Raw genomic sequence first — 27,446 nt, 5'->3', positions numbered from 1 at the left:
TAAAATTAATCATTTATAATATTTTTTTTGTTTTGAAACTGATTTATATTTTAGTGTTTCTTCTTTTAGATAATTTCTAAAAGTAAAATTACGGCAAACTTTTATATATATCAATAGACACTAAAATGACTCGGTTTTCAATAATTGGTTGGGCTTTTCGTAATCTAAAACTATTGAATTTAAGATTTGTTATACAAATACTTTTAGACAAATTTGAATAAAATCAATGACGCTGCATGAAAAAAATAATAAAATCAAAACAAATCCTACAAACGTTCAAATTCAATAATAAACATGACTTTTAACGGTCTCTTCTTTCGGTTTGATAAAAAAGTTTTGCAAAACTTATAGTTAAAGTCATATGAATTATATATTAAAATGTACAATTACAATCATCAGAATATTTTTTGGAAGAATTCATGGAAAATAGAGCAAAAACAAAAATATTTTTATATTTGTTTCCTTTGATTTTCAACCCAAACCCTTCTATCGTACATAAAGTATACAAAAAGCTAATTTACATCCAATTCAACTTTTTGATTATTTATACAAATTTGAATTAAATATATCCGTTATTAATATTTTCCCTTATGACCAAAGGAACTTTGCGACTGGGAAACACTTCTATCAATAAATCAAGCAATTTTTAGTTTGAATGTAGGAAATTTCTCTAGATCTTTAGGTTTAATAATAAGCAAATTTGATGAAATACATCCTTTTTCTTATGATTTAATGATTATTCAAATGATATATTATTCCTTTGTAATCAGAAACAATAATATTGATTTATTTTTAAATATTAGCTAGAAATAAGAAAATTTGAAGAGTGTAATAAAATCAAATCTAATATATTTGATGTATTTGGACGATTTCTTTATAATGGGCATACACATGAATCATGTTATTTACTTGAAGCTATGATTGAACGTAATTTCCTGAACCAAACATTGTAAAAAACAATCAGAGTGCTTATTTTGTACATTATATGTCTAAAGAAGAATTAGCAATCCATTTAAGGGAGTATGATTTTGTAAATTATGAAGAACTTTCAAAGAATGATTGGGAATTACATAAGAAATATATTAAAGAAGGACATAATCCAAATGAAATTGTAAAAATAATTCGATATGATGAAATAGAAAAACTTCAAGAAAAATCATCACAAGCAAATTTTGATTTTAATCAAACAATTGAACCATCACTTTATGAAAGATGTTCATTTATCAATAAAGAAAATGTTACATTAATTGATTATGCTGCATTTTTTTCTTCAGTAAAATGTTTTAAATATTTACTTGTGAATGGTGCAAAAGTAAAGAATACAGGTAAATATGCAGTTGCAGGAGGAAATGAAGAAATCATTCATTTATGTAAACAAAATCATTCATCTTTTCAAAATGCATATGAAGCAACAATAGAATTTCATCAAAATGATATCTTTCATTATCTTTATGAAAATAAAATTGAAGATATTAATAAATTAAAAGAATTAGGAAAAAAATGCGTTTCATATTTTAATTATGAAATTTTTACATATTTAGAAAAAGAAGGAATGAAAATTAATGAAAATATCATTAATGAAGCAGCAAAAATTGGAAACATTTTTTTAGTTGAATATTTTCTTAAAGAGAATTCAAATCCGCATGATATATTGGTATTTTCAGTAGGATCAGGAAACACGGAACTTGTTAAATATATTTTGGAGCAAAAAGGAATTGATATTAATGCTAAAGATATTTATTTGTTTTATTAGGTATTTATTTTAATAATTTTATATTTCAAAGTAATATTTGAAAATTATTTGAATTATTTAATACAGCACTTATGAAAGCATCTAGATATGGTTATACAAAAATAGTTAAATTACTTCTTGAACAAGAAGGAATTGATATTTATGCTAAAGATAATATTTATTTTAATAATTTTCTATTTCAAAATAATATTTGAAAATTATTTAAATTATTTGATACAGCACTTATGAAAGCATCTAGATATGGTTATACAGAAATAGTTAAATTACTCCTTGAACAAGAAGGAATTGATGTTGATGCCGAAGATATTTATAAGTTTTATTTAAAATTGATTTTAATAATTTTTGATTCCAAAATAAAATTTGGAAATTATTTAATTTATTTAATACAGCACTTATGTATGCTTCTATCAATAATTATATCGAAATCTTTCTTTTTTGTTGATCTAGACATCATATTTTTTATATAATTTCCCCATGAACTATCATACTTAATAATTTCTGGTAATTTTAGATATATTTAAATGAGAAAAAATGGTGTATGAAATCAATCAGAAATGATCATTTTTCTCTAAATTATAATCATTCAGTGAAATACGATCACAGGGGTGGGTTGAAGTGTGATTGAATAGTTTACATCAAAATTGAATGATTTCTGAGAAATTCCATACAGGACAGTTCCTCATACCTCTTTTATTGTAAGTATTCGTTGGATCTTTCTGACGAAGCCAGCAAAAATTAACAACGAATCGAAATTTATGATTTATAAAAATTAAAAAAATGAATTGACATGTCAAAATTTTAAATAGTTTATAACATCATTCTATTATAAAATCATAAAATTAAAATATTTGTTAACTAACATTATATTAATTAATTTTTTATTCAGAAAGTTTCCTTGTATTTTCTATTTAATTAATATTTTAGAGTTACATGTCTAGTAAGCTCTTACTCAGCGATTGTACTACTTTATCATTTTAAATATCCAACTTATAAATGAAGTTAAAGAACACTTGTTTCTATCAGAGAAGAGCAAATTGTCGTAATGATGCTGATGCTCAAGCACGATTGTGTCTATAAAGAAAATTACAAAGATTGAAAAAGAACAAATTAGCCCGAAAAATTGGACAAAAGACTTCAAAGATAGGACAAACGAGAGACCGACACCCAAATAGCTGCGTTTAAAGACAAAAAATGTAGAGCCTCCAAAAGAATCGAGATTCTTCAAATAAAGCAGTGCATATGATTTACACTGGAGGAATGTGTGAAAAGTTGGTGAATCATTATAGGTGCAGGTTATTCCTCATCAGGAGAAAGAAATGTTTCATGGCGACCGTTACGCGGTACTGAAAATTGTATTTACTTTCTCAAATATTTCGAACAGGAACCACCAAAAATGCACTGTGGTTAATTGTTCAAAGGTGTTTTGTTTGAGTTATTTGTGAACTTTATTATAATAATTTGTGAACTTTATTGATATCAATGAGAGAGTTAAACCGATGGAACTTTTGGTTCACTTAACTAATAGGGGAATCGAAAAATGGAGAAAAACGATTATTCAATTCTTCCAGATGCACTTAAGCCATATGCCGAACTTGAAGACTTGATTTTTGATGGATCAGAAGAAAGTTTAAGTAAAGCACAAAAAATTATTGATGAAGTTGGACAAAATGTGACAAAAACATATTTATTATTAGTTACAATTTTAGCAGGTTCTTCACATGACAAAAAAATTCGAGAATATGCAGAATTTTTGAAAAAAAACGGACCGTATGATCCTTCCTTGATGATGCCTTTACCTTTTAACTTTGTCAAATACATTGTACTAAGTGGTGTTCTCACTAGAGAACAATATGAAGGTGATATTGAAGAAGAACTTAAAGATTTTAAGTTTGAATGGGAACCCAATTCAATTCAAGATCTTATTGTTAAAGGAGATAAAAAAGCATTAGGCGCTATTGAGGATCTTTCAGATATTGAAGTCACATTATTTGGAGGGGAAATAAGTTTGATGGAATTTGCCTTAAGATTTGGTTCATATGAAATATGTGAATATCTTGTTAAAGAGAGAGGATTATCATGCGACGATTTCCAAGCTGTTGTTTTCACACGTGATTTTAATAAGTTTAAACTTTTTGAAAATCAAATGAAAACATTTGGTGATGATGAATTTCAGGACGTGATTTTATTTTCATATTTAGCTCATGCTCCATATATTGCTAATTATATAATTGAAAATTATGGGTGTTCTAGTGAAGAATATAAATATCATTGTTCAATTACAGGTTACAATACTGTTGATTGGTACAAACAAATTAAAGATCTCCCAACTTATGATGAAAAAATTATTAAGTATCTTGTTGCTTCAAGTCAAATTCATGTTATTAAATACTTCCTTAACCAAACACCAGATAAAATAAAATTAGAAGATTCAGCATTTCAAGCAGCAGGTAAATTCGGCGATATTGAAACAATTAAATTTATGATGTCAACTAAAGAATATCAAATTAACAAAGAAAAATGTCTTCAAATGCTGCTTAAAGGAGCACTTAAAGGAAAAGAATCCAAAGCTACAGAATATCTTATAGATAATGGTGCTAAATTAACAGATGAATTAATGTTTTTCGCTTTATATGAAGCTATCTATTGGCAAGAAGAAAAATTTTTGCAATTTTTAATTGACAAATATCACGCAAAACTTAATATGATATCAGATGAAAATGAAACACTATTAAAGGCAGCAGCTAAAGATGGAAATAATGAAATGTGTGAAAGAATATTGGAATCAGGAGTTAACATTAATCATCAAGACATCTATGGCTATACAGCTTTAATGTATGCAGTAGATGCAGGGAAAACAGAAACAGTTAAATTCTTAATCGAAAAAGGAGCGAATCTTAATCTTCAAAATGCTGAAGGTAACACAGCAGTAATGCTTGCATGTAAATCAGAAGAAAACATAGACATTATCAAAATGCTTTTTGAAAATGATGCTGACTTTAACATTGTAAACAAGTATGGTAAAGTTGCACATAACTTTTCATTTGATGAAGGTCTCACTGATCTTTTTTCTCAGGTTGTCGAGTATGAAGATCTTCAACAAAAGAAAAAAATGCAAAATAAAGAAATCGAAAAAAAGAACGAACCTAAACCTCAAAAAGAAGAAACTGAACCACCAGCGAAAGATGAAGGTAATAAAGTTAATGATGAAGAAGCAATGAAGAAAATGTTAGGAGACTTCAGCAATAGGATGATTCAAATGGCTGAAGATTTTATTATTGATGCGTTAGATTCATTAAAGTATATATCGCGTAGAAAAAGAGCTTCTGTAGCTAAACATGTGTTAGAACAATTCCCTGAAGACACGTTGCAAAAGATAACGCCTTCGTTATACCAAAAAATAGTGGAAGCTTCAAATTACGTATACGATCCATCAAATAAAGAAGAAGAAGAAGATAGCTCAGGCTATGGTTCCTACGGAGATTATTCTTCTGATGATTATTCTGATGATTCTTAATTTGATAGCTGATTAAAAAATCATTCATTCGTTTTATGTGTTTGTCCGACAGTTTAAACTTGATTTAATTGATTCGAAAATGTTTATGATATGTACTTCATGAAATTGTTGGTGATGTCATTATTATGTGAATTTATTTTAAAGATTTAATGATTTTTTTTTTTAAATTTGAAGCATTTCATTCTTTTTTTTTATTTTTTTTTTTTATTTTTTCTTAAAGAAGGTAAAAACTAAAGTTGCATTGATGTGTGAAAAATAACATTTATAACCCAATTAGCAAAATTATGTATATTGATTTTGCAAAATAAAATCAATAGTAAGTGGTGTTCCCTTTTTTGTTACAAATGTTGGATTCATTTTTATGGGTAAACTTAAAATGGACCATATGTTGTTGATCAAGTTAACTTAGTTGCGAAGAGAGTTATAAGTACTTGCGTTTTTAAAAATCTGTTTTTCACCTAAAATGTATTTTTTTGACCCCCTTTGATGAACGGTTTAAGCTCTATGTAAATCAGAGGCTATTATTCTTATTTTAAATCAAAATTCCAGACCCATATTCAGTAAGAATTCTTTTCTGATAAACCCAAAAATATCTCTCATTGTGAACTTTTGCAATTGATACCTGAAAGATTCATTCAGGGAAAACTTAATAAATAACTCTTTTATTAAAATCATTTTTTGCTCTATTGCCAAATTTATTTATTTATTTTTTTTTTTAAAAAACATATAAAAATCAATCTAAAGAAATGCCTCCTGTAAGTTATGTTGATTCAAAATATATTTGGGCTATCTTGAAGATTTTAAAAAATCCGATAATCGTTTTGAAACACGTTTGATACTTGTTTCTATCGTTAAATACTGTCAATGCTTGGATCATGTTTTTTCTTGATATTTGCAATACATACCACTCAAATTTTTATTGAAAGCAATAGCACGTTAGTAATTTCTGATGAAAGCGAAATGACACAGGAATACAAATCTAATACATCTCATCTATTTATATATGGTAATATCAAAGATATTAAAAACAATGCATTCAGTGGTTGGGTTTCCCTCACTTCTGTTCTCATTGGAAATTCTGTTATAACAATTGGTGATGATGCATTTTTTACATGCTTTTCACTCTCAACTGTTACTATTGGAGAAAAAGTCACTTCAATTGGAGAATGTTGTTTTTACCAATGTTATATGTTGAAGCAAATCCAAATTCCGAATACAGTAACAATAATTGGTTCATATGCATTTTATCAATGTGGAATTCAAACAATTATTTTGAGTGAAAGTATTTCAAAAATTTCTATGTACACATTTTATTCTAGTCGTTTACAGAACATATCAATTCCAAGTTCTGTAATTACCATTGAAGAAAGAGCCTTTTCTTTATGTCCCTTTAAAACGTTTTATTTAGGCGAAAATGTTGAAGTTATTGGTGATTATGCATTTTATACATGTGCTTACATGAATTCTATCGAATTTGGGACCAAACTTAAAGAATTAAAATGTAACGTTTTTGAATTTTGCCTTCGTTTAAATGATATTATTTTCCCTGATTCCATTAATTCAATTGGTAGTCGTTCATTTGAATCTTGTAGTTCACTTTCATCTATTACATTTGGGGACAACACAAATTTAAAAACAATTGGAGAACATGCATTTTCAGGATGTTCATTCACAAATATTAAAATTCCAAATTCAGTTACTTTATTAAGTGAATATGCATTTTCTCAATGTTCTAGGTTAAAATCTTTTACTTTTGGCGATGGATTAAAATCAACAGGAAAATTTGTACTTGCTTTTTGTACTTCATTAAAGAATATTACATTTACAATATCAATTACTTTGATTGATTTTGGCGCATTTTATGCTGATGAAAATTTAGAAACAATTTATATCGGTCCAAATATTACTTCTGTTGGATCTTATTCATTTTATTATTGTAGAAACTTGAAAAATGTGACGTTTTCTGAAAATGTTAATTTAATTGATATGTGTGCATTTGCTGGATGTAGTTCTTTACCAAATGTTATCTGTCCAAATGTAACAAAACTTTATCATAGTGCTTTTTATCAATGCAAATATTTACATGAAGTTTCATTTTCTTCATTAGAAGATTTGGATTCATATTGTTTTTATGAATGTACACAATTAGCAAATATCGATTTTCCAATTTTAAAGATAATTGGACATCTTTCTTTTGCATTTTGTTCGTCATTAGAAATTCTTTCATTTTCATATGTTACATTTATTGGTTATAAAGCATTTTCATGTTGTTTATCAATTTTATATGTTAATTTTCCAAATGTTTCAAAGGTTGATGATTATGCATTTGAAAAATGTATTTATTTAAACAACGTATATTTCCCTAATCTTCAAGAAGCAGGTTCGTATGTGTTTCATACTTGTGATTCGTTACAAGTATTTGAAGGTCCAAGTTTAATCAATTGTAGTAAATACTTTTTCCAAGGGCAAAACACAATTATAGAATTTTTTTTACCAAAACTTGAATATGCACCTGATTATTTGTTTTCTAATCAGATTAATATTGATTCAATATATTTATTTAATTGTAAAGAATTAGGAAATTGTTGTTTTGAAAATTCGACTTTTTCTTCAAGTTTACAAGGAGGTTTAGAACTTGATGTTATAAAAGTTGGCGATTATTGTTTTAGAAGTTGTAAGAATTTATATGTTGTAATTTTTCATAATTTGGAATACGCAGGAGTTGGATTTTTTGCGAATTCATCAATTGATATACTTACATGTAATAAATTAAAATATTGTTCAAATGAAGCATTTCAATATTGTTATGATTTTAGTAATATAGATTTACCTTCATTAGAATATATTGGAAATGACGTTTTTCTTGGAACGAAGTTAATTAATTTTACTGCTCCAAATTTAATAGAAATCGGTGATCGATGTTTTAAAGATCAACTTTTCCTTGATAATATTTATATTCCAAACGTTACCAGAATTGGAAATGAAAGTTTTATGAATTCTAATGTAAGAATCACTGATTTTTCGAAATTTGAATCAATTGGAAAAAATTGTTTTTCATATTGTAATGAAATTATTTCGGTAGAAAATAATATTATTAAAACCATTGAAGATGGAGTATTTCAATCATGTTTAAATTTAGAAAAAGTTACTTTTTTAAATGCAACTGTAGTAGGTAAAAATGTATTTGATAATTGCCAAAAATTAAATGAAGCAAATATTCCAAATATCATAACAATAAGTAGTTATCAATTTTATAATTGTTTGTCACTTAAATCCATTTATTTACCTAAATGTACATTAATAGGATTGTCATCATTTCGAAATTGTAAATTATTGGAAACAATTAATATGCCAATTCTTGAAGTAATTGGAGGTTATTCATTTACGAGTTGTATATCATTGAAAAATGTATCATTTGTAAGTGTTTATACGATTGGTGGATATGCATTTCAATATTGTTATAATTTAACATCAATTCATTTCCCGAAAGTTACATCAATTCGATCTTATACATTTACAAATTGTTCAAGCCTAAGTAATATTTCATTAGAGAAAATTACTACGATTGAAGCATATGCATTTGCAAACTGTCTTTCAATTGAATCACTTGAATTTAAGCAATTAAGTTCAATCGGCTTAAGCTCATTTGAAAATTGTATTTCACTTCGAAGTGTAATCTTTGATGTATTGACTGATATTAATTATGACTCATGTTTTAAGGGATGTATATCACTTTCTTTTGTTCATTTTCCTTTGTTACAAAAGGTTAAAAATGATGCAGTCAAAATTTTTGAAGGATGTACTTCATTACATATGATTTCATTTCCAGAAAATCCTCCGAATTTCAATACAAAAATATTTGCAAATACAAAACAAAATAAAACTCAAAATGGAAATCATTTCGTTTATAATATAACGTTATGTTTACCTTATACTAAAAATTATGATAATTATAATACAAATAATACAGATGAATGGAATGAAATACTTGCAACAGAACCTGCAAATTATTTTGATGTATGTATTTTTACGAAGGATTCAAGGCCAAAAGATACGAAATTGATTACAATTCTTGTGTCAATTTCTGTTTCCGTTTTAGTTATAGTAATTGTTGTGGTTTCAATATTCTTATTCAAAAATTATAAGAAAAATAAAGCATTGACAGCTGAAATTAATGAACATCTTATGTTGTCTTCTTCTATCATTGAAGACTTCGGTTAAATATTTTTTTTTTGTTAATAAAAATTGTTTTTAATTTAGTAGGAAAAATATTTTTTTTAAACAATATTTATTTTGTTTGCACTTATGACATCTCGTAGAAATTAATTTGCATATTTATGCTTTCATTATAATTTAAAATGTGCTTATTAATAGCATAAGTACCCTTCTTTATGATGAATTACAAGCATAAAATAGAGAGTATCTTTTAATAAAGAAAAACTTATATAAACAAATAATACTATTGCAATAACTAAAGATTTGATTAAACAAAAAAATTTTACGGATGAAGTGATTTTTGATTCAAAAAGTCGATTTATCGTTTTATTACAAAGTGAAGTGATAATTTCCCAGTAAAAATTAAATTATCTCATTAATTAAACATCAATTAATAAATTTATAAAATACTTATTACATAAATGTGAAACAAACAAAAATTATATATTTAATTTATTTATAATTAATTTCGTTTTAAGGAATTTGTGGTTGTTTGAGTTTTAAAATAAAGAAAACGATGGCCAGTTCACTTTGCTGAGGAAATGTCTGTTCCCTGCCGTCACGTTCTTAAAATTACATCTTTAACAGCTGAAGAGGTTGAAAAGATTCTCAAACTCGCTATCGAAATGAAGGCTCATCCAGAAAATTATTCCCATGCACTCGAACAAAAGACATTATTGATGCTCTTCGAAAAACCATCCCTTCGTACACGTGTTTCATTCGAAACAGGTATGACAAAGATGGGTGGACATGCTATCATGTATAGTGTTGCTGATTCACCACTTGGTAAGAAGGAAACAATTGCCGATACAGCACACGTTCTTGAACGTATGGTCGATGTTGTTATGGCACGTTTGAACAAGCGCGCTGATGTCCGCGAATTAGCAGCAAACTCAAAGATTCCAGTTATCAACGGTCTTGATGATTTTGCTCACCCAACACAAATGGTTGCTGACTTCCAAACAATCCTTGAAAAGCGTGGATCATTGAAGGGAACAGTTCTTGCTTACTTTGGTGATGTTGCAAACAATGTTACATACGATCTCATGAGAACATGCGCTTTGTTAGGCCTTGAATGCCATGTTTGCGGACCAGAAGGTGAAGAATATGCTATTGAACAAGAAGTTATTGACGAATGCAACCAACTTAATGCAAAGACTGGTGGTAAACTTCTTTGCACACACAACATTGATGAAGCTATCAAGGGCGCTAACGTTGTTTATACTGATACAATTCTTTCATACCACATTCCAAAGGAACAATTAGAAACACGTCGTAAGGTCTTCAAACCATATCAAGTTAATGCTGAATTAATGGCAAAGGCTGAAAAGGATTGCTTATTCCTTCACTGCCTTCCAGCTGTTCGTGGTGATGAGGTTACAGCAGAAGTAATTGATGGTCCACAAAGTGTCATCTTTGATGAAGCTGAAAACAGAATGTGGGCTGAAATGGCTCTCTTATACTACCTCATCAAAGGATTCTAAAAAATTCAAATTTTATTTTTTTTTTAAGAGTTTTTGTTACGAACAGAGCTTGTGAAAAAAGGCAAAAATTGCAAACAAAGTTAGTGAAATGACGAATGAAGAAGAGGAAGACATTGAGCTAAAACCAATTCCACAACAATCAGAAGCAATTCAAAAGATATGTGAAGAAGCTACTAATGGATTTGTTATTCCAAGTGATGCTAAATCATTTGAATTTAATATTGAATTAAATGATCGTGAATTAGCAGAAACAATTAAAGATGGAAGTTGTATGCTTTATTCATTAATTTATATTATATATCGAAATAAGAGACTAAAAGAAATATTTCACAAAAAAGTAATGAAAAATTCAGATAATTACTTTTTTAGTATTTTCATTGAAGGTAAACATTATAACATTAGAATACCTAATTCTGTTGCAAATGAAGAAAAATCACAAAATTTAGGTAATTTATATCCATCAAACAACGAATATATAATTGCTCTTAGTATTTTAGCACATTGTATTTTATATATTAAGTGTGGTTTTATTGATAGACTTGCGTTTCAACCCATTTATGGAACAGATATGTTTTTTGATCAACAAATAATTCATGTTCCATCAGTAACAACTCTTTGTAAAGAAAATGATTCTTTTGTAATTACATGTTCTAATTATGTTATTAGGCTTTTGCCATCTGGTAATATTATCATATCACCTGATTCCAACGAATTAAAGGGAGACTATATTTTAATAATGGCTCTTTTCCCAGAAAAATGGAAATTTGGACATTGTTTAATGATATTCTTCAGTAAAGATAATCAGCAATGGACACTTTACAATAATGTTGATGACGAAAAGATCGGTAAATATGGTGAAGCTCCTCTTTCTGAATGTCTTCACTATAAGTTTAAAGGCGATTGTGAAATTTGTGGAGTTCCTGAAAGTTATACTTCATGAATTTTCATTGTTTGGAACTAAATTAATTCGTTTTTTTTTTTTTTTTTTTAATTTTATTTGTTTAAATAAAATCATGGATATTTAGAATCAAATCATTATGAACTGTAAGATTTGGAACATCAATGTTATAAAGTCTCTTTCAATCAGCAAAATAAAGTATTTAAAATTGTTTCTCATTCAAAACGAGACAAACAGCAAAGTACAAAAAGTGACTTCTACAGAGAGAAAAGTCTTTTTCAATTTATTGGATAAACCATTCAACCAGAATTCAAAAATGTCAACGGGGGTTATCCTCCCAGAGCAAGCTCAGGTTCAACAATGGAATGACCTTACTGAGCTTCCAATCATTGGAACCATTCCAAGATCTGTTCCATTAACAACAATGATTACTTCTCCAACTGAAGATGAATATGAATATCGAAATGCACAAATGACAAAACTTGTTGCTACTGATTCAATCATGCTTCTAACCATTGTTGAGTCACGTATTAAAACAGTTGAAGAACAAATTGCTTTTATCTATCCATTAAGATCAACAACACGTGGTCTTGAAGAAGCACTTGCACAATCCAAGGCGCCGCAAGATAAAATTAATCCTATTGCAACACAAATGCTTAAAGATATGGTAAATAATTTCAACAAAGTTCGTTCAAATTGTAATGAAGTTAATAACCAAATTTCAGCCATTTTCCATCAAAGAGATTTTTGGAGCAAAGGACTTTATAGCAATATCTTTCTCGACAAACTTTTCTATCTTATTTCTCGACTTTTTACACTTGGTAAATTATGTCCAACTCGAACTGCACTTTCTGATGATCTTTCTACATTACATAAGATTATCAAACCACAAAACCGTGATCTTATTCCAATGGATTTACGTATGTGGATGAATACTCCTAATGCCATTAAAATGGATCTTCTTGATAAGCTCAAAGATATTCCATATGAGCTTACCAATCATATCTTCAACATATTTTATCACCGCATTTGTGAAATCCTCAATGAAGAACGATACATTTATCCTGACATGGAAACCGCCTGTATTGTCTCTCTACTTTTCATTGTTGACTTTTGGACCAAACGTCAACAAGCAGAATTAGCGGATAAAAGTGTTAAGAAGAAAGTATTGAAAGCATTACCAAACACATTATCACCACTTATTCATAAAGAACGAGTTAAACATCCTGCGTTAGTTCTAGTTTATGAATTTGGTGTTGATTTTGATCAATTTGTAATGGTCGCGAATAACATCACGCAAAGTTTAGGAGAAAAGTCACGACCTAAATTTAATTTATTTGAAACAATGACTGAATTACAAGATAATTTCACAGTTGTCTCACAAGTTATATCACGTTTAACATCAAATGATAATCCAAGCAAAGATTTAGTTGAAAAGATAATTACATTATTACCTAAAACATTTCAACTATTAGGAAAATCTATTCATGAATTAGCTGAATTAATTATTGATAAACATGATCATGCACCACCAGCACCAAAGACAGAAGAACAAGAACAAGAACAAGAACAAGATCAAAACAAATTGCCACCAAGTAAATTCGAGTTAGCAATGCGTTATGGCTTAACAGATGATGAACGAGAATATATTATGGAAATCTTAGCACTTAATCGATCATTTAAAGAAATGATTACAAGTGATTTACCACGACTTAATTCAATTATAGCAAATTATGTTCAAGAAGAAGTTCAAAAGTTCATCAAAATTGATTTAGAAAGTTCATTATTAAAGTTATCAGGTAAAAATAAAGAACATATTGGTCCAGACTTAGAAAACATTAGAGTATTAATGGGATATTTCAAGAATAATAATGAATTAACACCAAAACAAAGAAGTAGTAAAGAACCACCATTACCTACTGATGATGCACATTCACCACCACATATCCAATATTTACAATTATTACGTAGTGAAATCCAAATATTATTAAACTCCGAAAATTCATCATTAGATAGAACTAGTACAACATTATTTACTAAGTTCCAAGCTAAATCTGAATTTTATATTGATATATTACAATTAGAAAAAACATTAACGAAAGTATGTGATCAATCATCATTATTCTTTAAAGAATTCTTCCTAGATATGTATCGAGGAGAAGTTAAAAAGATATCAAAAGAAGGTGCAGTACATTTCCCTATTACATCATCATTACCTTATGTATTAATTGATTATGCACTTTCACATCCAGAAAAACTTGAATTAATTGGTTCGTTATATTATCCATTAAGTATTTATGATGATGCAGCATCTACAGCATTAAAACATTTAAATTCACGATATTTATTTGAAGAAATTAGAGCTGAAGCGGAAATTTGTTTATTAACTATATCTAAAATGATTGCAGATTTTGCATTTGAAAAATTACGTAATTTTTATATGCAACGATTTGTAGATCAAAATGATGGAGATTTATTAAAGAAGCCAATTGAAAAGAATGAGAATGTATTACGACTTGTTAATATCTTACAACAAAACCAATTATTCCTTTTAGGTAATTATATTGATATTAAATCATTATTTGTTAGTCGATTAAATGAAATGTTTTTCCAAAATGTCTCAAGTATTTATAAAATAATTCAAAGTTATGGGTTATTAGGAATTGTAGTCTTTTCTAATGTCTTAACAATCCTTAAAGAAGTACATTCTGCATTTGTTAATTGTGGATTAATCTTAACACCATTTAATGATATAGTATCAGCATTAACACGATCAGGTTCAGCAGGTAGTTTTAATTCATTAATATTAGATAATATTAAAAGTCATATGATAAAACAACTTGTGCCACGTTTCTTCTTACATACAAATCCTCATAGATTAGTACCACCTATAGCTATTGGAGAAAACATATTAAATTTCCTTAAATCTAAAAAGAATTTAGTACCAACAGCATTACGTCAAACTACATTATTTATTACTGTTGAACATTTCCGAGAATTATTAAACTTTATTGATACAGGTTCAGTTGTATTAATATTAGAAGAACTTAAATCTTATGTTAAACAATTAATAGATCAATTTGTACCGATTTATAAAGAAATCCAAGGAAAGTTACGACGTATTACTAATATCCCTATAGGTACTGAATGTCATAAAGCTTATGATCGATTTGAAGGTGCTTATCGATCATTTATGAATGAAAAACAAATCGATCAATTATTTGAAACAATGAAATCTATAGGTAATGCTATAGCTATATCCGAAATGTTAGATTATGCATTTAGTTTAAAGCGAGGTTCTTCACAACAAGTATTAGCATATATATATCAAACGAAGCCTGATAACATTGATGAGAAATATGATTTATTCTTCGAATTATTCGATCGACAATTTGCAGATTCTAAATCATGTTTTAATAATATTAATGTAGTACCAAACAAAGGTGAAATTTCTCCTCCATTCATGCAATCAATTGTATTAGAACTTACGAACGTATGTAAAGATAAATGGGAATTATTCGATGAAACTTCAACAAATATTTATGACTTCCCTTCGTTAACTGGTTTCGCTGCTATTTGGAGTGTGTTGGAATTCGTATTCTGCTTGAAAGAAGTATATAGGAAAGAAGGTGTCTCGGCTGAAGAAGAAAGCGGTAGAAAAGTAAATAGAGGCGCATTCGCTCAATTCGGTGAAGGCGTGATCATTTGCGCTACTGCAATTCTTTGCGCAACAAGGCAGCAGAGATTGTCACAGGTACTATCAATTGGAGGAAGAATTAACCAGATGAAGAAAACGGATTTGGCAATTCTCGAGGAAGAAACTATGACAAGGTTCTTGTCGGTGAACCAGCTCGTACACGAGTCAATGGAATTCTCAATGCATTTAATCGAACCTGCAATCGAATCAATATTTAATGCTAAAAAATAATAAAAAAGGATTCTGAGAACTGTTTTTGTGATGAATGCAAAGAAATCGTTTTGTTCAGGTGCTCAATGACGAGCGATTTTTCACCTGGTGATGATGTGTAAAATTCACAACTTAGAACACATCGATGGGCGTAAGCATCCATAGAATGTTTGGTATCATTGGATATCGTTGCTATTTTGGAAATATAACTGTTATTAAGATAAGTTCGGTGATCAACTTTAATATATTGTCGAAAGGTTAATGTGCACATTAAAAAAGATATATCTTTTTAGTGGTTATATTTTTCAGAGCTTTGATGTTTTTCTCTTTTGTAAAAAAGAGTTAAATGATGAAATAATTCACATATTTTCTGCAGATAAAATGAATTTTAAAATTATAATTTTCGATTTATTTCTTTTACACAAGTCATTTAGTTTCCATAGCCTTAACTTGTTCCGCTTCCATCTGATGTAGCTCGTTATTTTGCACCCACAGCGGGCACATATTTGGAGGGCAGTCGCTTAAATTGCCTCTCCAGAAGTGGTTATACCCGACGTCGTTTGGAATAATTTTCCTACACCAGTAACATATTAGTGAATGACATCGCGGACATTCCATTTTATTACATCCTTCTTCTTTAACAAATTGCGTTTTACATTTCGGACATTCTCTAATCACTGCTTCACTCATCTTTTCTTCGAGCACTTTGTTTTTGTCCAAATTTTTGAACTGTTCGCACGTCATTCCTTTATGATATTCAGATTGACAAAGTGCGCACGTCTTAGCTTTGCATGAAGGACATTCCATATAATTATAATTTTCGACAATTGCTATGTATCCGCATTTATAACATTTTACAGTGCCTTTGATGTCTGCTGATAAAATTGCATTTAATGTTTCTGCTTGTGAAAGTTGTTGAAGTAATTCTTTGGGTACTGAACGTTCTAATTCGCTCATCGGAACCTTCTCGTTGCATCCGCCATAATGTAAACATGGAACTTCTGTTCGCCCTTCAGAAATGGACGTTTCGATTTGTTTACGAATACATTTGAAACAAAAAGATGTCCTTCTGGACATTGTACTAAACGCTCCATTGGACATTCCACAAAAACAACATTCACATTCATATAAAGAATTGTCTGCAATGGCTTCAAGCATAAGACGCTCTTCTTCTTCCTCTTGTCGTTTGATTTCTTGTTTTTTAACATCTTCAGAATATAATTGCAAAAGTTGCGCTGAAACAATAATATCATCAAATGTTAAAGTTGTTTGTTTTTGTTGTGAAAATAAAGGTTTTGGTGGGTCTTTATATGTGTCAATGAAATGGACTGTGTCAAGAAGCATAAACTTGTGCGAAGATAACTCATTTTCAATAAATCCTTTTGAAATATTTGGAAATGCATTCTGAAGAAATAAAATACTTTCGGGTTTGGTGTTAGAAGATAGTGTTTTGCTTTCAACAGATGCAAGAATGATCCTATCAACAATATCATCGGGAATTGGTTGGTTTGATTCATTGACAAGTTTTAAATATGATGAAGCTTTGGAAATGTCAAGATTCTGACGGACTCGGATGGCATCTTTGAGCTTGCTGAGAACATCAAAATTTATTTTAAGAAGAATGCAATTAATTCCCCTTATTAACATTTTGACATGTTTATCATCGATATGGATTGGTGGATCTTGAGGTTGTTCTTGTGGCTGCTGCTGTTGATTTTGAATTTTTTCATTTATATGGGTTAAAAAAGTATTGACTTTTATAATGTAATTACCTAATGTTTCAATTCCATATAAAATATGTCCAAAAAAGCCTGTTTCTTTTTGTTGTTCTTGTTCGTCGTTTTCCATTTTTTGTTTTTAATTTTTGACATTTGGCAAATTTTAAAAAGTTTATTCGATTTAACAGTTTATTTTGCTTTTGAATGCTTATTTGGTTTCCGATATTTTTTTTTATGAATCCAAAGGTGTATTGATTCAAGTTATTAAAAATAAAATCGGTGCATCGTGCATAACACTCTTCAAAAAACTTTCAGTTTTTTTTGTAATTATATATATATATATATATATATATATATATATAAAATCAATGCAACCATTATAATAATTAATTATGGAATTCACTGTTGAACATCAAAATATTGATTCTAATCAATGGCTTTCACATAAATTATCAACTTAGTTAAAATCGGTATTAACATTCCGAATACAATCATCAAATGAATAAATAATAATGAGATATATAGATTAGTTACAGTCATCATCTAGGTTGATGTATTTATTTTTAACACATTTTGCAATGAAAGTATTATTAATGAAAATTTGAAATAATGGATAACTACAAACATGGATGACAATATCTTGAATATTTATTATATGAAAAGTTAGAAATTAGAATATTAGGCTATATATATGCACCATTTATTAAGTACTATGTATAAAAATCTATTAGATATACTCAAAGTATGTTTCGAATTAACTAATCCTCCGAAATTATATTATTTATTTTCAGGAAAATATTTCATAGCATTATTTTTAGTTTGAAATGAACAGTGTTAAAAATAATGTCTATTAGTTTAAGAATGTCTTTTTTACCATATGTATATATTCAAAAATTAATATTCTATATATTATTTCATTAATGTTTGGGATTATTTTATATTTTAATATCATTATAATTTTTTTTTTAAAAGTTATTCAATTATAATCAAACAAGCTTCGAAATATCTTAGATCTTATTAAGATCTGATTTTGTGATAAAAAATATGAACGAAACATAGTTACTGTTCGATGATGCAACAAAATATCATTGTTAGCGTTCGAACCTTAACTTCATCTTTTCACATTTCAATGAACTGTTCAAAAAGTAGAGGTTTTGGATTTTTATGATCGTTTTTAGCCTGTTGGCCTGCGACATCCGCCCCAACGGTTTGTCCGCTTCACCCTCAGAAAAGTCATGTCACCTTTCTAACACTTCACATTTATTCTAATGGCTGAAGACGAAGTTCAAACATTAGTTATCGATAATGGTTCCGGTATGTGCAAGGCCGGTTTCGCTGGTGATGAAGCACCACGCTCAGTTTTCCCATCCATTGTTGGTCGTCCAAAGTATGTCCAAACAATCGCTGGTGGTCAAAACAAGGATACATATGTTGGTGATGAAGCATGCGCTAAGGCAGGTATCCTCATCCTCAAGTACCCAATTGAACACGGTATCGTTACCAACTGGGACGATATGGAAAAGATCTGGCACCACACTTTCTACAACGAATTACGTGTTGACCCAGCTGAACATCCAGTTCTTCTTACAGAAGCCCCAATGAACCCAAAGGCCAACCGTGAAAAGATGATCCAACTCCAATTCGAAACATTCAACGTTCCAGCATTCTATGTTGGTATCCAAGCCGTTCTTTCCCTTTACTCATCTGGTCGTACAACCGGTATTGTTTTCGATGCAGGTGATGGTGTTTCCCACACAGTTCCAATCTACGAAGGTTACTCCCTTCCACACGCTATCATGCGTATCAACCTCGCCGGTCGTGATCTCACAGCCTACCTCCAAAAGATCCTCAACGAACGTGGTTACACCTTCACAACATCCGCCGAAAAGGAAATTGTTCGTGATATCAAGGAGAAGCACGCATATGTTGCACTTGATTTCGACGAAGAAATGAACAAGGCCGCCACAACATCCGAATGCGACATCTCATACACACTTCCAGATGGTAACGTCATCACCATCGCCAACGAGCGCTTCAGGTGCCCAGAACTTCTTTTCAAGCCACACTTCAACGGCTTCGAATTCGAAGGTATTGACCAAACCCTCTTCAACTCCATCATGGCATGCGATATCGATGTCCGTAAGGATCTCTACGCTAACATTGTTCTCTCTGGTGGTACCACAATGTTCGAAGGTCTCCCAGAACGTATGGAGAAGGAAATGGTCCGCCTCGCACCACCAACAATGAAGATCAAAGTCGTCGCCCCCACCAGAACGTAAGTACGCAGTTTGGATCGGTGGCTCCATCCTTGCATCACTCGCCACATTCCCACAAATGGTTATCACACGTGATGAATACAACGAAGCTGGTCCAGGAATTGTCCACCGCAAGTGCTTCTAAACAATTTGATATGCTGAAATTTTTGTATATTTTTATATTTCCAAAGAAACTTATCAAAAGACGAATGTGTATTCTAGTTTTGAGTGGTGTAACTGATGGATTTATATGAATACGCATTCGACATCTAATTTCTCTTGTGTTGCTTCAACATATGTGGGTTTGTTAAAAAGAAATTTCATTTACGCGACAACATGTATGTTATGATAATATGGCACCTTCTTTATGAAAATGAACAAATTACTTTTATATCTATCGTATTCTTTACTTATGGCTTGTGTTGCATCGCCTGCTGAATTTCTATTTGATGTTGTATTTGATCATTTTGAAACAATGGACATTTATTTTTTGGACACTTTTCATTACTTCCAGCAAAGAAGTGGCTGTATCCGACAGACTCCGGCACGACCTTTTTGCACCAATAACAAATTGCAGTTTGGCACATTGGACAACGAACTAAGTTACATCCTTCTTCTTTAATGAATTCTGATTTACACTTTGGGCATTTTCTAATAATAGAATAACTCAATGATTCATTCATTAACTGGTTCATTAATTTTTCATTTTCTTCGCAAGTCGATCCATAGTGGTGCTTACACATGCACAATGAGCAAGTAACAGCGCAACAGTTTGGACAAACCATATATTCAGCATCAGAAAAATAAATAGCACCGCAATTGTAACATTTTACAGTGCCTTTGATATCTGCTGATAAAATTGCATTTAATGTTTCTGCTTGTGAAAGTTGTTGAAGTAATTCTTTGGGTACTGAACGTTCTAATTCGCTCATCGGAACCTTCTCGTTGCATCCGCCATAATGTAAACATGGAACTTCTGTTCGCCCTTCAGAAATGGACGTTTCGATTTGTTTACGAATACATTTGAAACAAAAAAGATGTCCTTCTGGACATTGTACTAAACGCTCCATTGGACATTCACAAAAACAACATTCACATTCATATAAAGAATTGTCTGCAATGGCTTCAAGCATAAGACGCTCTTCTTCTTCCTCTTGTCGTTTGATTTCTTGTTTTTTAACATCTTCAGAATATAATTGCAAAAGTTGCGCTGAAACAATAATATCATCAAATGTTAAAGTTGTTTGTTTTTGTCGTAGCGTTGAATCTTTTGGAGTATCTTTACGCGCATCAAAGAAATGAACTGTGTCAAGAAGCATAAATTTGTTTTGAGAAAACCGAATTTTGATTTCTTTTTTTGTAAAATTTGGATAAGCATTCTCTAAAAATTCGATAGATTCTGGCGTCGTTTTCATTGACTGTTCAGCGTTTTCGTCATTTCCTGCTTGAACAACTCTGTAAACAATATCATCTGGTGCACTGCCGGTTTCATTGATACGATTTAAAAACAGAGAAATTTTAGCGGTATCAAGCTTAGGAGAATATTTGCGTGCCTCGTTGAGATAGCTAAGAACATTAATGTTTAATTTGAGAAATGTGCATTTAATCCCTCTTATTTCACGGGTAATATATTTTCCTTCTCATTCATCCTGTTCCTGAGTTTGGTTTTGACTTATGTTAGTTGAAAAAATAAATTTGGGAATTCTTTTGATAAAAGAAAAAATCGCATCCATTTGAAATGAATATTTTGGGTTCAACTATCTTAAAAAATAAAAACAAAACTTTTGAAAAATACGAAGTAGTTTTAATGAATTCACAATAATATTTTTAAATAATGTTTTTTTTATATTGATTTTTTTTCTGTTTTTCTCTTTTATAATCTTAGGATACATGAATATTCTCATTTCGAACTCAAAAAATTAATTCATTGAAAACACTTTTTCTATCGAATAATTTGAGGAAAAAAAAACGTCATCCACAGAAAAATACAATGTTAACATTATTTATGGAATTGCTTGCAATTTATTGGAAGATCGACTTATTTTCGTGTTTTGTTGATAAGATTTAATCAAAATGTATCTTTATTTGTTTACTCAATTTTTGTAAATGATATACAATATATTTTTATAGGATAAATGAAGAACATTGATAATTTGTTAAATATTTATACCAAGCAATTCACACCAATGTTTGAACATATCCTATAAAATAAAACATTATTTCTTGAATAAAATAGATATTTACCTTAGTTTGAGTATTATCAAAAGTCATCAAAGAAAATCTCTTGTCAAAATCTAGTCAAAAAATAACAACTTCCTGCATTTTATCATCCATTTAGGGAACTTCAAATTATGAAAATAGAAAAATCATTTCTAAAAATTTAAGACCATATGGTCTTTCTTGTTGTCTCATTATTATATGAGACCCAAAAATTATATATATATAACTATAAAAGCTGTTTTATATTTCATTAACATAATATTTCATTTTTCTTGAGTTAACAGTAAATAATTATTATGGCATTTTGGTGGAATGAAAAGGTATACACCATTTTATTTTCCATTAATTTTGTTCAAGACTTTCAATGAAATACACAATTTTTTGTGTAACAGTTCAATGTATAAAACAACTTTTTGTGAAATTTATGCTAAAACCAGTCAAAAGCGACACACTGAAACAAAAATGCTTATGTCTTGCTTTCTTTGTACTATATTTTCAATCATTCCAAAAGGATATTATGAAGATGAAGAGTACCATTCAGGTAATGTCCACTCTACAAGGCTTTCCATTGAAAGTCAGAAATTCCAACTTTTTTCCTCAATTCATAATAACCTAGGAAGTACAGAACGTATTCCATCAGGGCTAATCAAGCCTGATGATATAGCTCGAGCTAAAGAAAATATAGAAAAATATCAATGGGCTCAATCAAGAAAAAATACAATAATTAAGAATGCTGATTCGTCAGTGTCATTTCTTACAGATAGCATCGTCAATGATTTTATTTCCATTGTAACACCAGGTGCACAAACATTTTGTCCAAATTGTGTCAAAACAGGGAAAAATTGGAATGCCAAAGGCAGCTGGAAATGGAGTGCAAGCGATCCTGATAAACTTACTTGTAAAGTTTGTGGGCATGTTTTTCCATCTGAAGAATATCCAGAAGATTATATTGTTACTAGTACATATGATCCACGTCAAAGTTTTTCATATATTACTAATGTTGGACCTGTTAAATGTTTAAAGTATGAATCCTGTTCTTCTGCACCATCAATGGTAATTCGCGGATATAAAGTCGAACATGTTATTTCTCTTTTAACGGATTTAGCGTATGCTTATGCCATTACGGATGACGACAAATATGCTGCAGCTGTTCGTAAAGTATTACTTCGGCTAGCAGAATGTTTACCAAATTATCTTGTAGCAGAAGGATATCCATATAATGAATTTGCGGATTGTGATCCACATTATGCAGCATTAAATCTTGAAAGTTTACCTGATTCTAAATGCCCAAAAATTGCAGGCCCTGGAGTTGATCCTAATGCCACAATGTATTCAGGTTATTGGGGAGCTCATCGAATGAATTCTAATGGTGATGAAGGTGAAAAAGTTAAAATTTTAGCGAATGCATTTGATCTTACAATTTCATCGAGTGTATATACTGATACGGAAATTGAAACAATCAAAGAAAAAGTATTGATTGAATCAACATATTTAGCAGTGGGGGATAAATCAATTAATAATAAGTCAGTAATGAACTTAGCAGGTGCAGCACTTGTAGGAGTAATTACGAAATCAATTGAATTAGTACATTTTGGAATTAAAGGATTTTTAACAACCATCTCCGATTGGTTTTTAGAAGATGGAAGTACATGTCAATCAGCAATGTATGGACGAAAAGTTCTAAAAGGACTTTTTGACTTTGGTTATGCATTTACTAATTATACAGATCCATTAGATTATAAAGAATCCGATCGTTATGATCAATTAAATGTTGCAACTGACACAAAATATGATCAATGTTGGCAAAATTTAATATGGACTTCATATAGTTCTTTTGTTTATCCACCAATTGGTGATAGTTCTATAACATTTTCACTTGCAGATGAACATGCAGAATATGTAATGCATGCATTTCCTGGTAGATTTGATGAATATGTAGCAACTAAAATGAGAGGGAAAACATTTTCTGCATTAAGTATGTTTTTCTTTAATAATAATAATTTTGATTCTAATGCACAATTTAATTTCCCTGATATAGTATTTCCTTATTGGTCACAAGCTTATATTAGAACTGGATCATATGGTAAGAAGAGTCTTTTAGTCCTTGATGCATCTGATTATGGAGGCCATCATCATATCGATTCACTTAATTTAGTATATTGGAAAGATGGTTATGAATTACTTAGTGATTTAGGTTATATGGCCGATCATGTAAATGGTTCTAAATTGCATGATACTTATGTACATAATACAGTATTAATTGATAGTAATAATCAAATCTTAGATGGAAGAGGTGGTAGTATAAGTTTATATGTTACACTTCCAAATGTTAAAGTTATTCAAGCTTCATCTAAAGCTTATTCACAATGTGATATCTATAATAGAACAGTTGTACAAATTGAACATAATGAAAGTAGTTATCTTGTTGATATATTTAGAGTTAAAGGTGGAACTATTCAACAATATGTATTTCATGGTGTAGATTATAATTATGTTCTAAATGGTGATTTAGAATTTACAATTCCATTTATACAAAATCCAAATCGTTTTGCATTTCGATTTTTAATGAAAAGTATTGGCACTATAGAAGTATCAGATCCAACTGTTAAATTAATTTTAAGTGATGGAACTTATGGTGAAAATTTAGCTGAACCATTTCCAGATGAAGCACCAATTGTTACAAACAAAGAAGAAATGCCAGCAGATGTATTATGGGGTTTAGATCGTAATGCAGATCATTCATGGGAATCAATTGATGGTAAATATACACGAGGTGTTCGATATAGTACAAATCAAGTTAATAGTGGACTTTATCTTGGAAGTACGCGAGGTAAAACAGCTGTAAATGGATTTAAAGGATATGAAAATTATAGAGTTTATATATCATTTTGGATGCGTGGTACAGTAATGCCAACTGTACAAGTTGTATATTGGAAATCAGGTCAAGAGAATGATGCGAGTGCAAGATCATATGGGAATTTCCAACTTTCAACATCAGCAATTAAAGAAGATGAATGGACATTCTTTGAAGGAACTGTATCACTTGGAGCAGATATGGTCGATCAAAAATATGGTATAACAAATAATGAATGGAATGTTAAATGGTCGAAAGAAGATAACTTTACATTCACTGCATATTTCCCAGCTATCAATGGCCAAAAAGTTGTTTATCAAGATGGTTGGGGTCAACGTGATTCAGGTAATTCTGATGCAGGAAAAACTTTACCTTATTTCATGGTGACTAATAATGGGACAAATAATGATATTAATACTTTTGTTGTTGTTTATGAAGGATGCAAAGAAAGTGAATGTGTAATTCAAAATGTTAAAAACGTAAAAATTGACGAAGGTAATGTTGCACTCGAAATTAATACTATTAATGGTAATGATTATGTATTAAGTTGTTTTGATAATAATATAATTAATGAATTTGGTTATGCAACGGATGCTTCTGTTGCAGTAATTTCAAATAATTATACAATGATTGGTGGTACTTATTTAAATATTACAAATAAAAGATTACATATTCAAACACAAAAGAAGTTTTGGAATGGAAAAATTAACAAATTTGAAAACCCTGACTATAACGATAGCTATTTTGAAATAGAAACCAAAATGCCGATGGATAATTTCAATGGTCAAAGTCTATCGTTCTTCGAAAATGGATTTGAAAGAGCATATCCTGTTTTTGGTGTAGAGAAGATAAATAATGGATACAAAGTATATACAAGGAAGAACGGTTATGGATTTAGACTTAATAAAACAGGAGATTGGAGAATGGCAAGTGCATCACAAAATGCAATCTCAATGGATATAAGTTATTCACCAGAGATTCCTTCGTTTTCTTCTATGTCTAATATGCCTTCATCTTCAACTCCGACATCTACATCTTCATCATCTATTTCTTCTTCTTATTCTTCTTCACCTGGACAATCAGAAGATACATCTCATACTTTGGGCACATCCGATCCAGCTGAAGAACAGAAATCGACTTTGGGTGGTGGAGCAATTGTTGGAATCGTAATTGGATGTTTAGTATTTGCGACTGTTATTGCTATTGGTGTTATTATCTATATAAGAAGGGAAAAAGCAAAAAATGCTGAGTTTTCAGATTATGTTCCTGATATATAAATCGTAATAATAAATTAATTTCTTGTGTATTTTTTATATTTTTCAATTTGTTCGCAATAATATATAATGTGAAGAGGAGTGTAATTTGAGTAACTTTTCTTAAATATAAAAAAATTTTTGACAATTTTTATTGACTTATTTTCGTTGATCAAAATATTGGTGGAAATGGGTATATGAAAGGTGGCATCATGTAATAATAATATGGAAATGCATAAGGATACATTGGCCAATAATAATACGGAGAATAGAAACTCATTACTGGGTATGGAACATATACAATGAAATATGGACTTTGAAGTGGCATTAGATTTTGTTGTGGGGCACATTCACTTTCTTCATTTGCATCAGTGACATTTTGTGGTTTTATACACGACTCAGTATGATGAGGCAAAGAATGAGATGCAGCTGCTGTTGTTGGGCGGACTTCTTTATCTTGGCTTGAAGTGGATTCATGAGGTGGTGATTTATACACTGAAGATGCTGTATGCATTTCGCTGTTGTTGCTGTTTGTTTCAAATGGTGATGAATGTGATGGTGATAAAGTTGTTGGCTTTGTTTCTTTATTATTATTATCATTGGATGTTGATGGTGGTGGTGCTACTGTTGTCGGCTTATTCGCATTATTATTTGCTCCAAATGATGCTGATGGTGGTGGTGCTACTGTTGTTGGTTTAGTTTCTTTATTATTTGTTCCAAATGATGCTGATGGTGGTGGTGCTACTGTTGTCGGCTTATTCGCATTATTATTTGCTCCAAATGATGCTGATGGTGGTGGTGCTACTGTTGTTGGTTTAGTTTCTTTATTATTTGTTCCAAATGATGTTGATGGTGGTGGTACTACTGTTGTTGGTTTAGTTTCTTTATTATTTGTTCCAAATGATGCTGATGGTGGTGGTGCTACTGTTGTTGGTTTGGTTTCTTTATTATTTGCTCCAAATGATGCTGATGGTGGTGGTGCTACTGTTGTTGGTTTAGTTTCTTTATTTTGAGTTGATGATTTTACATTTTGTGTATTAGGCTTAAACCTATCATCAGGTGGATCTGGTATAGTTTCTATATTATTGTAAGCATGATTAAATGAACTGTGAGTATTTGTTGATTGAAAATTATCCCTTGAAGAAACCCATGGATTTGTCGGTCCGCTGTTTTCCCATGTTCCTTCGCTATTGGAGTTATTTGATTTCCATGGGTTTGTAGCCACTGTAGATGATGAACTAGAGTTGTTTACAAATGGGTTATTTCCAGCAGTGGCAAAAAAGCCCGTTTGGTTTTGAAACGGCACACTAGCGTCTGTAGGTTTATTGCTGAGCATCGATCCCCAAGGGGTGTTACTCAATCCTGCTCCAAACAT

The 27,446-nt window shown here is 30.1% G+C and overlaps 8 protein-coding genes across 8 annotated transcripts; 5 read left to right on the top strand and 3 right to left on the bottom strand.

Moving 5' to 3' along the window:
• Positions 1–3,290: 3,290 nt before the first annotated feature.
• On the top strand, positions 3,291–5,267 carry GO595_006489 (ankyrin; the record flags this gene model as incomplete). The annotated part of the gene is made up of 1 exon (XM_067919847.1): positions 3,291–5,267. The coding sequence occupies one exon, from the start codon at positions 3,291–3,293 to the stop codon at positions 5,265–5,267; it is 1,977 nt and encodes a 658-aa protein (XP_067773367.1).
• Positions 5,268–10,024: 4,757 nt separating this feature from the next.
• Positions 10,025–10,966, top strand: GO595_006488 (ornithine transcarbamylase; the record flags this gene model as incomplete). Its single annotated transcript, XM_067919846.1, has 1 exon — positions 10,025–10,966. The coding sequence occupies one exon, from the start codon at positions 10,025–10,027 to the stop codon at positions 10,964–10,966; it is 942 nt and encodes a 313-aa protein (XP_067773366.1).
• A 1,214-nt stretch (positions 10,967–12,180) lies between these two features.
• Positions 12,181–15,792, top strand: GO595_006487 (Rac-binding component of scar regulatory complex; the record flags this gene model as incomplete). Its single annotated transcript, XM_067919845.1, has 1 exon — positions 12,181–15,792. The coding sequence occupies one exon, from the start codon at positions 12,181–12,183 to the stop codon at positions 15,790–15,792; it is 3,612 nt and encodes a 1,203-aa protein (XP_067773365.1).
• A 405-nt stretch (positions 15,793–16,197) lies between these two features.
• GO595_006486 (IBR domain containing protein) lies at positions 16,198–17,619 on the bottom strand (the record flags this gene model as incomplete). Its single annotated transcript, XM_067919844.1, has 1 exon — positions 16,198–17,619. The coding sequence occupies one exon, from the start codon at positions 17,617–17,619 to the stop codon at positions 16,198–16,200; it is 1,422 nt and encodes a 473-aa protein (XP_067773364.1).
• A 1,138-nt stretch (positions 17,620–18,757) lies between these two features.
• GO595_006485 (actin) lies at positions 18,758–19,768 on the top strand (the record flags this gene model as incomplete). The annotated part of the gene is made up of 1 exon (XM_067919843.1): positions 18,758–19,768. The coding sequence occupies one exon, from the start codon at positions 18,758–18,760 to the stop codon at positions 19,766–19,768; it is 1,011 nt and encodes a 336-aa protein (XP_067773363.1).
• A 386-nt stretch (positions 19,769–20,154) lies between these two features.
• GO595_006484 (IBR domain containing protein) lies at positions 20,155–21,063 on the bottom strand (the record flags this gene model as incomplete). Its single annotated transcript, XM_067919842.1, has 1 exon — positions 20,155–21,063. One exon carries the CDS (start codon positions 21,061–21,063, stop codon positions 20,155–20,157), a length of 909 nt encoding a protein of 302 aa, XP_067773362.1.
• A 1,363-nt stretch (positions 21,064–22,426) lies between these two features.
• GO595_006483 (Heparinase II/III-like protein) lies at positions 22,427–26,095 on the top strand (the record flags this gene model as incomplete). Its single annotated transcript, XM_067919841.1, has 1 exon — positions 22,427–26,095. The coding sequence occupies one exon, from the start codon at positions 22,427–22,429 to the stop codon at positions 26,093–26,095; it is 3,669 nt and encodes a 1,222-aa protein (XP_067773361.1).
• A 148-nt stretch (positions 26,096–26,243) lies between these two features.
• On the bottom strand, positions 26,244–27,446 carry GO595_006482 (mucin-2-like; the record flags this gene model as incomplete). The annotated part of the gene is made up of 1 exon (XM_067919839.1): positions 26,244–27,446. The coding sequence occupies one exon, from the start codon at positions 27,444–27,446 to the stop codon at positions 26,244–26,246; it is 1,203 nt and encodes a 400-aa protein (XP_067773360.1).

This window comes from Histomonas meleagridis (assembly GCF_020186115.1).
Source record: "Histomonas meleagridis strain 2922-C6/04-10x chromosome Unknown contig_44, whole genome shotgun sequence".
Lineage (NCBI taxonomy): Eukaryota > Parabasalia > Tritrichomonadida > Dientamoebidae > Histomonas > Histomonas meleagridis.
Note: the sequence above shows the minus strand (reverse complement) of the source record. Positions and strands in the feature narration are given on the sequence as shown.